This window comes from Leptomonas pyrrhocoris (genome assembly GCF_001293395.1).
Source record: "Leptomonas pyrrhocoris isolate H10 chromosome Unknown, whole genome shotgun sequence".
NCBI classification, from domain to species: Eukaryota; Euglenozoa; class Kinetoplastea; order Trypanosomatida; family Trypanosomatidae; genus Leptomonas; species Leptomonas pyrrhocoris.
This window is the reverse complement of record NW_015438362.1, coordinates 1,465,025-1,478,621: the sequence shown is the minus strand read 5'-3', so window position 1 is coordinate 1,478,621 and position 13,597 is coordinate 1,465,025. Positions and strand designations below refer to the sequence as shown.

Here is a 13,597-nt window from a genome sequence, read left to right as displayed (position 1 = left end):
GTGTCGGGTGCCTGGGCCGCCATGGGGCTTTTTTAAAGAGCATTTCAACGCCATGTATGACTGACCGTGCGCATTCCCTATCTTCGCTTCTCTAGATATTCCTCCATCTGTCTATTACTCTACCCATCTATCTCTCCCTCTTTCTCTCTATTTATCTTCTTGTCTCTTACTTCATTCGGTGAGCTTTCTCCTTGAAGCTCTCACCTCATTATCACTCCATCCACGTGTCCCATGTACCCGCACCTCTGACCGCGTCTTTCATGCCTGCCTCACCAGCGGGCGCTACTACAGCAGCTGCGGAGGTCTTGGCACAGCAGTTCACGGAGCTTGTTGCGCAATCGCACAAAGCCGGCGGAGCTGCACAGGGAAAGTTTCAGCACAGTAGAAATGCGCCTGTTCGTGCGAGAAAGGTCGGAGGCGGGTTTCCAGTCCAATTCTCCGTGAACCGAAAACGTCATGTTTTGACTCTTTTGAGTAGCTTATGAGCGAAATCGGCTGCTGTCGCACCTTCGGGTTTGGAGTGCCATTCGGTGTCGATCCGGCGATGTACCTCATTGTGATGCCGAGCGCCGCGCCCGATGGAGAGAGAGAGGCACCACCGGCAAAACCGTCACATACACAAGCACGTTGCTGCAGGCTAGCAGGAAGAAAAGTACTTCTCTTTCTAAGGGATCACAGCACGCATTCGATCTTTGTGCAGGAAGACGGCGGCAGATAGAGTTCTGCAGATTACTCTTCTTCTTTCAGGCTTGAAAACGCTAGCGTGTATTGCGGGCTTGTCTTTGCTCATTGTTTTCTGCTCATTTGGCCTTCTTTTCTAGTTCTATGAGGACCACTTCAAGTGCCTTCGTGGTATACCGACCGACGTCTGTCTTGCTCTCTGCTATTCAACAATAATCGAAAGAAAAACCATAGAATATGTTGCACGGCACGGGCTTCGAACGACCTGCATTGCGAACAGACGGAGCGGTCCTACGTGCGTCGTGTAGCGCTCTGGGAATCTTTATGCATAAAGCATCGGATGTTGTGACTGCTCTAGTTGATGTAGGGCTCTGCTCTTGTACTTTCTCCTCTGTCTACATCTTTTCTTTTTTTTCTCTCCGCATCCCGCTTGAAGAACTCAACGTGTGATTGAACTCCGCGACGCTGCAAACATCTCCTGACGCTCTTGATCGCTGCTCAAAAGATGCAGCTGCAGAATCTTGAGCTACTCAGTAAAGTGCACCGCGATGACGGGCATCGCCGGTACTGCTGTCGCGCCACGGACGCGTGGTACCACTGCGTACACGGCATTGCAGCCGCTTGGTCGGACGCACAGGGCGTAGAAGCAGATGCCGCCTTTCAGCAAATGATGACAGCTGAGGCAGCCCCCGTTGAAACTCCCGCCGCATCGACGACGACGGCGGCAGACGCGCTTCGCCGAGTTCTGAAAGTGGCCGACGTAACGTCCACCACCAACTCCAGGGAGTTCCCCGGCCCGATGTGCAGCCCGCTGTGCAAAAGGGACATCCCCCAAATTCGCCAGCACACCTACACCGTCACAGAGAAGAGCGACGGCGTTCGCGTCGTGGTGGTGGCGCTGTGGGTGGCCGATTTCCCGCAGTGGGCGTGTGCGAAAGGGGCGTGGAATGTCTCGCACCTTTCCTCGGTGATGGCACTGGAGAAGGCGCGACGGGACGTGCGGGCCGGGATGCACGACACGGAGACGCCGTCGTCGTCAGGGGTCAGCGTGATGCTGCAGGGGCGCCGAGTCACACTGCAGTCGGCAACCACCTCCGTCGAGGCGAGCGAGCCAGCGGAGACGTACACCATCGTCGCCGAAGGTGAGGCTTTCGCGGCGCGGCGTCGCTGCGGCGGGCGCCACTTCGCCTACGCGGTTGATCGCTCGATGGACGCCGCGTACCTATTCCTAGACGATCACACAAGCGCCCAATACCGCAACTTTGTCTTGGACGGCGAGCTGATGTGTGTGCGTGGTTCAACCCTCGCGAAGAAAGAGGAGGGCGGTGATTCCTCTGCTGCGGGTGCGACGGGGGCGCGTTTGCTGTTGGGCGCGTTCGATCTTTTCTGCTTTACCCCCGCAGGCGAAGAAGAAGCGGCGAAGCTGGTGGACGCCACCATGATGGAGCGCTACGAGCTTCTGCAGAAGTTAATCGCCACCTGCGCCGCCTCCCCTTCACTCAACGAGGAGCACGGCGGCTTCCTAGAAGGGCATGTGACGTGGTACGCAAAAACCATGTGGCGTGTCGCGGACATCGGGGCCTGTCTGTCGAGGCTCCGCTACAGCAGCGAGCACCACTGCTTTCTCTTTGACGGGCCGCACGGGCCGACGGAGAATGACGGACTTATTTTTACCCCTGACCTGTTTCCCATATCAGTCGGCTCCAGCAGCGTGCAGCTCAAGTGGAAGTGGCGTCACCTCCTCTCCATCGACTGGCTGTTGCTGGCCTCGGATAAGCAGGCCGACGTCTACACGGTGTCGCTCTTCTTTATGAAGAAGAATTATGGCCACAGGGAAGACGTGATTGGGCACTGGCGCCTGCGCAGGCCCATGTACATCCGAAACCCACGCGGTTTCGAGATGCCGGTCGACGCGGCGGTCGTGGCGGAGTGCGCGTACGACTTTGCGCATCAGCAGTGGTACATCCAACGCCTGCGACCCGACAAGCGAGGCGCCAACTCGATCGTGACGGCCATTTCGGTTTACGAAAGCCTCGTTGAAAACGTCTCCCTGCCGAAGCTGCTGCGTCTGCTTCAGGGGGAGGCGGACGATGACGCAGAAGAGAAGGGCGACGCAGCACGCGTGGCGGTGGCGCTCGAAGACGCCGTACTCGCGGACGTAAGCGCAGTGACGCCGTCGTCCAACTCTGTCACCGCTGCGGGTCCACCGATCGTTGACCTGGCGCAGGCGGAGAAGTGTGTGACGGCCGCCGTGACGCTGCGCGCCATTCGTGAGAGCCGCGGAAACACAGAAATCTACCTCAACGCCTTCACCAACAACACGAACAAAGCTGTCAAGTTTCCGCTGCCCTTCCCGCTGCGGAGGATCAGCGACTGTGTGGGCCTCGGCTACGACCCGGCCACCGCTGCCGCCTCTGTGCCGTCACTGGCGGAGGCGCTTTACATTCAGCTGGGCAACGCCGGGGGGTGCTACGCGTGGTCGGACTTCGTGGTGGACGCCTTTTACAACGGTGAGACGGGCTACTGGGAGCTGATCCACCTCAACCCACGCGGCAACAACAAGGATGCTCTCTTCGACAACGTCATTGAGCATCTCGACTGGCTGCTGCATCACGGCGACAGTGCGGCGTTGGCACCGCTGCTGCAGCGCAGACGCGACAAACCGCTCGTGGTAGCCGCAGTGCCCACGTCCGAGGCGACGCAGCAGACAAGCCGCCACTACGGCGCGGTGGCGAAGGAGCTGGCCCACGCCGAGCGCAGCGACCTGCGCCGCTTCAACAACTGGGTGAAGTCGCTGCTCATCACCGCCGGCGCTGCGGCGGTGCGGACGACGCTGAAGGACCCGGCAAAGCTGCACGCCCTGGACCTCTGCTGCGGCCGCGGCGGGGATCTCTTGAAGTGGCAGCACCTCCACCCCGCCTTCGTCTTCATGACAGACGCCTCGGTGGAGTGTGTGGCCGAGGCCGCCGCGCGCTACAGCACCTCGGAAGGGCAGAGCATAAAGTCGAGTAATGCGCAGCGACGAGGCTTCCCGGCGTTCTTCGCCGTGCACGACGCCTTCGACGCCACCTCCGGCCTCCGCGGCGACCTCCTCAAGCGCGGCCCCTTTCAGCTCACCTCCTGCCAATTCTCCATGCACTACGGCTGCCGCTCGGCGGAGGGCATTCGGTACTTCGTGCGCGCCGTGGCGGACTCCCTCGTCGCGCGCGGCCGCTTCGTGGGCACCACCGTAAGCGATGCAGAACTGCTGGCACGTGCGAGGACGCACGGCGCCTCCTACGGCAACGACGTTTACCGCGTTCACTTCCCCGCGGAGGCCTTCGCGCAGGTGCAGGCGGCCGACTTCGAGCCGTCGCGGCTGACTTTTGGGGTGCCGTACTCGACCACGGTGGAGCGCAGTGTGCAGGACGTGGTCGAGTACGTGGTGCCGTGGAAATCGTTTGTGGAGCTGTGCGCGGCGCACCACCTTCAGCTCGTCCAGGAGGACAACTTCATGCATTTTTACGAGCAGCACAAGGAGACGCCGGAGGGCAAAGTGCTGTTAGCGGAGATGCGTCGCAAGCGCGGACACGACGGCGAGGCGACGGCGATCCCCCTTTCGTCGGAGGAGGTGGAAGCTGTGCAGCTGTACCGCCTGTTTGTGTTCGAAAAGACGGCGTGAGGCGGGGCAGCTGCGGTGCGGAGTGCTGCCCGCACTTTCCCGTGGCGAGCACGAGGGCCGCTCTTTTGGCCTGTAACCCTCTGCGGCGTCCACAGTGCCGCCAGCGCTCGAGTACGTCGAGGTGCTTTTAAAAAATGCGTCCAAGACGACAACGACAAAAAAAAAGAAACGCCGTTTTGGCTGTTATTCTTCCTTTGCGCATTCCAGCACTTTTTTGCCGGGTGAACGCAGTTTGTTCTTTTAAGCGGTAGAGGGGTCTCCTCAAGCGGTCCTTTCAAGAATCGCCCGGCCGTCAACGACCAACGGTGGGAAGAGACTCACCTTTTTTGCACTTATCCACATCTTTCTGCCTCTCCTCTGTTGTTTTGTGTTTTCCGTTATCGTTGCTTGTTATGGTGACTGCGGTCACGCATGGAATTAAACACATGCGTCGGACACAGTAACTTTTAAAAGACGATCATTTTCTTGTGTAAGCGTGTGTGCGGGCACGTTCCTGTTGCAACTATATTTTATTTTCCTTAGCTCTTCCTCAGCCCACACACGCACACTCGCGCGGGAAGTAGAAATGTACGGGGCTGGCATGGACGAGATGCTGAACGCCATGTTCGGCGCAGGCGGGATGCCGGGCATGGAGAGCATGGGCGGCTTCGGCGGTCGTGGCGGACGCGGGCAGCGCGCTCGCCGAGGTCGCGACGTGGGCCACGCCCTTCCAGTCACCCTGGAAGACCTGTACAACGGGAAGACGGTGCAGGTGGAGCGCCGGCGCACGGTGCTGTGCCCCGAGTGCAAAGGCAGCGGCTCAAAGAAGAAGAACGTCCCGCGTGGCGGCAACGTGTGTCCGCAGTGCCGCGGCAGTGGGGTGCGGGTGGTGGTGCATCAGATGGGCATGATGGTGCAGCAGTCGCAGGTGATGTGCGACGCCTGCAGCGGCACCGGCGAGCTCATCGACCCGCGCAACCGCTGCCCCCGCTGCTCGGGCAGTAAAACGGTCGAGGTGGACGCCCCGGTGAGCGTCGTGGTGGCGAAGGGGATGAGCCACAAGCAGCAGCTTGTTTTTGCCCGCATGGCGGACGAGGAGCCCGGCGCGGACCGTGCGGGCGACTTTGTGGTGGTGCTGCAACAGCTGAAGCACGACATCTTCACACGCGACGACTGCGACCTGCACATGCAGCACCACCTGTCGCTGCAGGAGGCGCTGTGTGGGTTTCAGTTCAAGCTTACGCACCTTGACGGTCGCGAGCTGGTTGTCCGTCAGCCGCGTGGCCAGATCACGAAGCCGGGTGATGTGAAGGCGGTGGTGGGCGAGGGCATGCCGGTGCTGAAGCAGGCGGGCAAGTTTGGTGACCTCATTATCGAGTTTCTCGTCGACTACCCGGACCGCGTGGAGGAGTCCCAGCTGCAGCTGCTCCGCCAAGCGCTGCCGCCGCCGAAGAGCGTCGACGCCACCGCCAGGAACGAGGAGGAGGGCGAGGTCTGCTACGTGACGCGCGAGGACCTTTCTATTTTGGAGGAGGAAATCAAGAAGGACGAGGAGGCCGAGGATGAGAACGAAGGCCCGTCCGCCGGCTGCGCAGCGCAGTAGTGATGCCACCGTGTCTGCTGTCCTCCGTTCTCGTGCGGCGTGCGAAGGTATTCGTTTGCGACGCATTTGCCCGTTCACCTCGGCCCCTTCATCGGCTCCCCCACCAGAAGGGAAAGAGGAGCTACGCTGTTTGTTTGCCTCTTTCGTGCATTTCGTCTGCCCAATTCGAAAGGCGCACACGGAGCGGTCCCAGCACGACTGCTCCACGTACGTGTGTCCACGTGGCTGAACAGGTGGTTAGACCCTTGCTGACGAGGGTGGTGCCTGTTGCTTGTGCTTATTTCTGCTGTGCGTCAGATGTGGGCTGGCCCGTGTTGCTTGTTGTTGATATTATGTTGTCTTGCTTTATTCAGAGGAGGGGACCTTGTTCCTTGTGTGAGTACTCTTTTCTGTCATCTATAACTCAGTGTTAAACAGTGCATAACAGCCAAAAAAGGGAGGAAGCGAAACATTAGTGGGTAAAGGGGCGAAAGGAATAGCTGCTTCTGTATTTTTTGTTGTTGTTGGACGAGATGGTGATGAGTCACTCAACGGTGCGCCCATAATCTTGCTCGTTAAACACACGAATATAGGTGCGTAGAGTCTACGTCGCAGTCGTTTGCCCTCCTCGTTCGCCGTGCCTTCAACGCAAATGGTAGCCACAGATATAGAAAACGCGAGAGTCTGCTATTCCTCCGGGCATCGCATCATAGCAGCACGGTTCTGTATTCGCCAACAGTGAATTGGTGTGTCCCATGTTGATCTGCTTCATTCGGCTCTTAACGTACGTCTCTCTCTTCGTTCTACAACCCCTTTTTTCTTCTACTGGATTGTGCAGGCGCTGCGTGCGGCTACGTAAACGCGACATTCTCACAGATACGTTCATCTCGCTTGGTGCTCTTCGTTCCCTGTCTTCTTCATTATTATTTTTTCTGTCGGCAGCTCACCTCATGAGCGGGTGCGTTCTGACGTTCGCCGCGCTTGTGCATTGACTTCCACCACGGCGTACAACTCCTCGATGAGTTCGCACACGATCGTCTGCAGCTCTCGATGGGCGCGGCACGAGGTGACGCAGACGCTGCTCCAGCGCCGCATTGGGGTAGAGGTCAACAGCGGCCTTCACTACTGCGACTTTGTTTGTGGGGCATCCTCGGTGCTCTACTACGAACTGCAAAGCGCCGAGGCCCACCGCGACCAGGCCCTCATCGTCTCCCGCCTTGCAGAGGCGCGACGGCAGTGTGGCACGCAACCCGTCATCTTGATGGTCTGGATGACCAATCCCGAGCCGTCTCTGGAGGTGCTGTCGTGGCTCAACTTGGAGTGCGGCGTCGCCCAGCAATGCGGCTTGCTGCTCGTGTGGAGCGTGGAGGACGTCGTGCAGTTTCTCGCCAGCCTCGTTGCTTCTGCTGTCACGTCACTCGAGTTCAGTGTCGCTGCCCATCAGGATGTGCGTGACGCCCCACTGCCGGTGCTCATCGACGCTCTCACACAAACCCCGCAAATCGTCACCCGTAACGACGTCGTGCGCATTGCGAACCGCAAAACGTGCCTGGCCGATGTGTTGATGAGTGAGGCGGGGGATTGGGAGGGCATAGCGGGGTTGGGGCACAAGAAGGCGACGCGCCTGCAGCACCTCTTTCGGATGCCTTTCCTCTCTTCGCAGCAAACTGTCGAGTCGTTCATCAACAACGGCGACGCGCAGGACAGCTTTAGAAGTGCCTCCTTTGCGGCAGCGCCAGCGGTAAACTCGACTGAGATACTGGTGTTACCTTCTGCAGACGACGAACGTCTTGCGCCAGCGCTTTCATCAAATCAGGAAAGCGGTTCAACCACTCTTGGAAAGGATGGCATGCTGCAGGCCTTACAACGCAAACGCGACGAAGAGGACGCTGAGGACGTCTAGGGGGGGGGGATCGAGTTTCTTGACTTTTTGTTGGCTGATGTCCACCGCTTCCGCGAAAGTATGCGCGTCTGTGATCTGCTCTCTCTCTCTCTCTCTCTCTCTCTCTCTTTCTACGTGGATATGCAATTTATCAATTCATGTGTGCAATCTTCTATACATCTTGGTGCGTGTTCTTGATTTCAAAACCTCAAACCAAAAAGTGAGCACGTTTTTTCTTTCCAATATACTAGTTATTATTTAGTGGTGTTGTGGTGTTGTTGTTAAACATCAGAAAGCCACCATGCCGCCCAAGCTCATTGCGCCTAGCTCCTCTTTTGTTTTCACTTCGCAATCCACCTTTAACGCTCTCCTCTTCGATCTCGTCTTCCACCTTCTCCCTCTTCTCCTCCACGCACGCACATGAAGGTCTTTTTTGCATTGTTCGCAAAAGAGCAACTATCAAGGAGGGACACACACACACTCTCTCTCTTAGCATATTAAGCTCTCCCAAAGGAACCAGACGCCGCATTTTCACTTATTGGTTGCTTCACACACGGTGTAGTGTCTTTTATCGAGCGTGCACCGCATTCCTCGCGTCTCGCTCCTTTAGGACTGTGTATTTTATCTTGTTGTTGCGCTTCTTCCCTTCTGTCTTGCACCTTCGCGCATTTTTCCCTCCGTTGTCCATCACTTTTTCTCTCTCTACATCACTTTACGTGTCTTCTTTCCTTTTTGTTTTATAAAGGTCTCACGATTAACCTCAACGCTGCAGTGTAGCCATGTCAACCATAAGCGACGAGGCTGAGCAAAGTCTCCACCTTGCGGAGGAGCTGAAGCGAGAGCTCTACGACTGCCCCAGCTGCCTGGAGAAGGTGAAGCTGCAGCAGCCGATTTGGTCGTGCACGGAGTGTTTTCAAATCTACCACTTTTCGTGCATTCGCCGCTGGGGTCAGGTTGATCGCGAAAGCGACGTCTTCTCCTGCCCGCACTGCCGCCACACGCAGCCCAAGCCGCTCGTGGACCACTGCTTCTGCGGTAAAGTCTCCAAGCCAAAGTACGACCCGATGATCACGCCGCACTCCTGCGGGCAGACGTGTGAGCGCGACCGCCCCTTCTGTGCCCACAAGTGTCCTATGCAGTGCCACCCCGGCTCCTGCCCGCGATGCCAGCTGCTCGTCGGGCCGGTGTCGTGTCCGTGCGGGGCGACCACCTACACCTATCCCTGCGGACAGCCGGACCCCGAGACGACGTGCGATCACATCTGCGGCCGGCTGCTCTCCTGCGGCCTGCACCGCTGCCCCATGCCGTGCCATCATGGCCCCTGCATGCCCTGCGCAAAAAAGGTCGACCTCATCTGCTACTGCGGGAAGTCCACCCAGCGCCGACCGTGCACGCAGGAGACCTCCTTCGTGTGCGGTGAGGTGTGCGGCAAGGCGCTGCCCTGCGGCAACCACACGTGCACGCTGCTGTGCCACGAGGGGCCCTGCCCACCCTGCCCCACTGACCCGTCCCTCGTGCACACGTGCCCCTGTGGATCGATGGAGCTCTCCGTGCAGCGGGTGTCGTGCCTCGACCCCATCCCGTCGTGTGGGCGGCGGTGCGAGAAGATGCTGCCCTGCGGCAACCACCGCTGTCAGCGCACGTGCCACGCCGGGGACTGCCCTCCCTGCGAGGTGCGCGTCGAGACGTCGTGTCGGTGCCGCAAAGTGCGCAAACGCCTGCCGTGCGCAGAGTCGCAGCACTTCACGTGCGCCTACGAATGCGGCACGAAGCTGTCCTGCGGGCGGCACCGGTGCAAAGTGATCTGCTGCGTTGACCGCGGCAAGCCCCAGGCAGAGGCGCACCTGTGCTTTCAGGTCTGCGGGAAGCAGCTGCCGTGCGGGCACACCTGCACCGAGTTGTGCCACGCCTCTCTTCAGTGCCCGCCCTGCTCGCACATCGTGACGGAGCCGTTGAGGTGCCGCTGCGGAGCCGAGGTGCTCCGCCCTCCGCAGCCGTGCGCCACGCAGCCGCCGGTGTGCAAACGCGCGTGTCCGATCAAGCGTCTCTGCGGGCACCCGGCCGGCCATCAGTGCCACTACGGCCCGTGCCCGCCGTGTCAGGCGCCTGTTCAGCGCACCTGCCCTCGCCACCACACCACTGTGACGCTGCCGTGCGGGGCGACGGAGGTCGTGTGCGATGCGGCGTGCGAGGCGGAGCTGCTGTGCGGGCACCTCTGCAACCGCGTGTGCCACACCGGCCCCTGCGTGGAGGAGGCCCACCCGTGCAAGCAGCCGTGTGACCGCCTCTACGAAGAGTGCGGACACCGATGTACGAAGCTGTGCCACGGCAGCGGCCCTTGTCCGCCCTGCTCTGCCTTCATTACGTGCACCTGCCCTTGCGGCCGTATTTCCGAACGGCTGCCGTGCCACAAGGTGAAGGAGCGCCAGGAGAGTAAAGGCAACAAATATGTGGCGACGGTCCCGTGCAACGACGACTGTTTCTTCAACCGTCGCCTCGAAGCGTTGGCCTCCCTCAGTAAGACAAAAAATGAGAAGTACGTCTACTCGCTCTTCCTGTGGGAATGTGCGCGACGCGACCCCCGTGCGGTGCAAAAAGTGGAGCGGCAGCTGTCCGAGTTTGTGGAAGGAAAAGACCAAGTTGTGTCCCTTCCCCCTGCCAACTCCTCCTCGCGCGCCCTCGTGCACTCTCTAGCGAAGTACTTCCATGTCCTGTCCGAAGGCGTCGACAAGGAGCCGCAGCGGTCATGTCTGCTCACCAAAACCGGCTCCACCGGCATCCCGCCGGTGCATCTCAGTAGTGCGGTGCGCGACCCACAAATGGACCCGTTGGAGTTTCTGACGCAGCGCACCAAGCCGTCTCTCAAGGAGAAGCTGTGCATCGTCGTGGCAGGCGCACATGTGAACGAGATTCTGATCACGTCGCTGCTCAGTGACCTGATAGGGCGCTTCGTTGTGGCGCCACCGGAAGTGGACGAGGACGGGCAGCTCTCCTTTCTTATCGGCTTCACCACCCAAAAGCGTGTGGAGGAGGCGCTCAAGCGGCTCGAGGCGGCCAATTCGCAACACACCCTGTGCGTCGCACGTGCGACGTCTTGATACATAGTCGGACACCCGTCGCAGTGATCACTCTCATTACTTTCCCGTTTTCGTTATTCTTATCATTGTTTTGAGCGAGGAGCTGTTTGCTGGTAAGAGGTTGGAGAGGTGACACCGTGTGAAGAACAACGACACTTCGCCGGCTCGCCGCCTCTTCGGAAAAGGGAGAGAGAAAGCACCAAGGGGAAAAGACAAAGATTCTGCCTTCTCTGCCACTCCCCTTCCTTTTCCAAACCGAGTTGTCGTCGGTGTACCGCGGCTCACCTCGCACCTGTCTGATTGCAATCTGGGAGAAAAAGACGAAGAACAACACCCACGCTAACTAATACTTTAAAGAATCCTAATTAAACTGCAAACACGTAACATATATTGTGATATTTCTCGACGAAGTGTATCTTTACAGTTACTTTTTGCTTTTTGTTCCTTCGCGATGAATGTCTTTCTGCTGGCTTGGTTGTGATGGTCAAAACTATTGCTGTGGTCCGTGTGTTTGGCTCCTTTATATTATTATGATTATCCTCGATAAACAACAGCGTCACCGACGCTCCTGTGGGGATCTACTGAACGAAAATGCATTCCTGCTGTCTGCCTGTCCTACTTTGACTGGTGGCACTCTGGGTCGATCAATTCCGTTCATGGCTCGGTTTTGTTGTTGTTGTTGCTCTGACAAAGCAATAGGAACGAAAGTTCATGCCGTCTTGCTTTTCTATCCGCTGCTGAGCAAATTTGTATCCACCTCGTCCTTCCTTCCTCCATTTTTGTTTTTCTCTTTCCCCACAAAGCACTCTCTCACGCGCGCACAACACCCGCTCCGCGTATCGACAGTTTTTTTTTGTTGCTGTTGATGTTTTCATTGCAGCTGTGTCACAAATATAAGTGTGTGTTTTTTGCTGTTGTTTGTTTTACCTTTCCCTAATCGGCATCTGTTTGAAAGATAAATAATTTCACGCGTTGGTGGAGTCTCTTAGGGTGCAAAGCGCTCCTCAAGTTTACTCTCCCCCTCCCCCTATCGCCATCAATGGACACGAATTCCAAAAGCGAGGAGGCGCAGGTGTGGCGTCCGACCATTACACCATGGCGGTCCTCCTCCCCTCACCCGGCCTCCGGCGCGAGTTCTCCCAAAACGGCGGAAAGCTCCGCCGTCGACACGAGCGCCGCCCCACCACTGTGGATAAAGCCAACGGGGTTGACCTCCTCTCCTTCCACGGCGTCGCCGGGCGCAAACGGCTCCGACATCGCGCCAAACATGGAGCAGCGGTGGGAGGCCTTCCAGCGACTCGCACAGGCGAGCGAGGCGGCCTTCCGCGAGATGGCAGTGACGGCGGGCCGGCAGCACGGCGAGATGGCGGCGCAGCAGAAGGAACTGGCGGCCTACCAGGAGAGCCAGAACGCACTGTCGGACCAGCAGCGGCAGCACATCGACCAACTCACCCGCGAGTGTGCGCAGCTCCGGCAGAGCGACGCGAGCGCGAAGGAAGTCATCGCCCACCAGGCAGACCGCATCGTCGCACTGGAGGCGGAGTTGCAGGCAACGCGGGTGCGCCTTACCCAGGTCAACCTCGCGCAGGAGCAATCCGCGCAGGAGTGCCGCCGACTCCAGAAGAGCTGCAAGGCGCACGAGATGCACACGGGTGAGTTGCAGGCGTCGGTGCGCTTCGCTGATGAGGTGGTGCGGTCGATGCGGCAGACCGTCGCCGCCTGTGAAAAGGAGAAGAACGAAGCTCTGCTGGAGCAGTACGGAAAATTCGAGGGCTACCGGACCGAGCTCACTGCCTTCTACGACCGCCGCGCGGAGGAGATGCGGGCCGAGTTCACGGCCAAGGTGGCGGCGATGCAGGCCACCATGCTGGCCGCTGCCGACACCCGCGAGGCGCAGCTGAAACAAAGCTGGCAAGTCACCGCTGCGATGCTGCGCCGCGAATACGAAGAAGTGACGCGAGTGGCGCAGCAGCGCAAGGCCGCGATGGACACCGAATTACGCGAACGAAAAGAGCAGCTGGAGCGGGATAAGGAGGCGGCGCGGGTGCAGCTGCGGCAGGAGGCAGAGGCCACGGAGCTGCGGTACCGCGCACGTGAGGAAACGCTGCTAGAGGACATCGCCCACCGTGAACAGGAGTTGCGAGAACGGGAGGCCGCCATCCGCGCAGCCCTGGCCCAGCAGGAACAGGACCTGCAACGCCGGCTGCAGGCGAGGGAGGCGGAGCTGCGCAGTGCCCACGACGCGGCCCTCCAGCGCATGTCGGAGCAAGCCGCGGCGGAGCGGGAGAAGTTGTCGGAAGGCTTCATGGAACGTCTGCAGCAGCTCTCCAACGCACACATGCAACAGGAGCGCGAGTTGGAGCGGATGCACCGTGAAAAGGAGCGCGAAATGGCGCAGCGATACCGCCTGAGCAGCGTCGACGGCGGCGACAGAGGCGACGTGCGCGAGCGCCGGCCTGCGGAGTTCGCTTCCGTCGGCAGCGACGCCGCGAAGGAGGCGTTGCTGAAGCGGTTCGAGTCGGTGGAGCATCGGCAGCGCGAGCGCTCCGACAAGCTGCGCTCCGTCCTCTCCAGCCAAGAAGGAGACCGCACAAACGGGGTATGAAGAAGTCTCGCGATTCAGGAAGAGGTGTTGTTTTGCGTTTGCCTGTGTGTATGCCCAATGCGTAATCTGGTGTCTCCTGTCCATGCATGTGATTCGCTGCTACGTGGTACTGGATGCAGCCTTGTTTTCT

At 59.2% G+C, this 13,597-nt stretch overlaps 5 protein-coding genes across 9 annotated transcripts; all 5 read left to right on the top strand.

The window, feature by feature from the left end:
* Positions 1 to 182: 182 nt before the first annotated feature.
* On the top strand, positions 183 to 4,342 carry ABB37_04177 (methyltransferase putativemRNA cap methyltransferase-like protein; the record flags this gene model as incomplete). Of its 3 annotated transcripts, none has more annotated exons than XM_015801769.1 (1): positions 183 to 4,342. In XM_015801769.1, the coding sequence occupies exon 1, from the start codon at positions 1,187 to 1,189 to the stop codon at positions 4,340 to 4,342; it is 3,156 nt and encodes a 1,051-aa protein (XP_015660389.1). In that variant the 5' UTR covers positions 183 to 1,186. The 3 variants fall into 3 exon arrangements, with proteins under 3 accessions (XP_015660389.1, XP_015660388.1, XP_015660387.1); XM_015801768.1 differs by having other exon boundaries at positions 197 to 4,342; XM_015801767.1 differs by having other exon boundaries at positions 1,117 to 4,342.
* Positions 4,343 to 4,781: 439 nt separating this feature from the next.
* ABB37_04176 (putative heat shock protein DNAJ) lies at positions 4,782 to 5,924 on the top strand (the record flags this gene model as incomplete). The annotated part of the gene is made up of 1 exon (XM_015801766.1): positions 4,782 to 5,924. The coding sequence occupies exon 1, from the start codon at positions 4,908 to 4,910 to the stop codon at positions 5,922 to 5,924; it is 1,017 nt and encodes a 338-aa protein (XP_015660386.1). The 5' UTR covers positions 4,782 to 4,907.
* Positions 5,925 to 6,740: 816 nt separating this feature from the next.
* On the top strand, positions 6,741 to 7,806 carry ABB37_04175 (hypothetical protein; the record flags this gene model as incomplete). 2 transcript variants are annotated; one of them, XM_015801765.1, is made up of 1 exon in its annotated part: positions 6,741 to 7,806. In XM_015801765.1, exon 1 carries the CDS (start codon positions 6,922 to 6,924, stop codon positions 7,804 to 7,806), a length of 885 nt encoding a protein of 294 aa, XP_015660385.1. In that variant the 5' UTR covers positions 6,741 to 6,921. The 2 variants fall into 2 exon arrangements, with proteins under 2 accessions (XP_015660385.1, XP_015660384.1); XM_015801764.1 differs by having other exon boundaries at positions 6,779 to 7,806.
* A 404-nt stretch (positions 7,807 to 8,210) lies between these two features.
* Positions 8,211 to 10,883, top strand: ABB37_04174 (transcription factor-like protein; the record flags this gene model as incomplete). Its single annotated transcript, XM_015801763.1, has 1 exon — positions 8,211 to 10,883. The coding sequence occupies exon 1, from the start codon at positions 8,565 to 8,567 to the stop codon at positions 10,881 to 10,883; it is 2,319 nt and encodes a 772-aa protein (XP_015660383.1). The 5' UTR covers positions 8,211 to 8,564.
* Positions 10,884 to 11,664: 781 nt separating this feature from the next.
* ABB37_04173 (hypothetical protein) lies at positions 11,665 to 13,467 on the top strand (the record flags this gene model as incomplete). Of its 2 annotated transcripts, none has more annotated exons than XM_015801762.1 (1): positions 11,665 to 13,467. In XM_015801762.1, exon 1 carries the CDS (start codon positions 11,902 to 11,904, stop codon positions 13,465 to 13,467), a length of 1,566 nt encoding a protein of 521 aa, XP_015660382.1. In that variant the 5' UTR covers positions 11,665 to 11,901. The 2 variants fall into 2 exon arrangements, with proteins under 2 accessions (XP_015660382.1, XP_015660381.1); XM_015801761.1 differs by having other exon boundaries at positions 11,708 to 13,467.
* Positions 13,468 to 13,597: the final 130 nt, after the last annotated feature.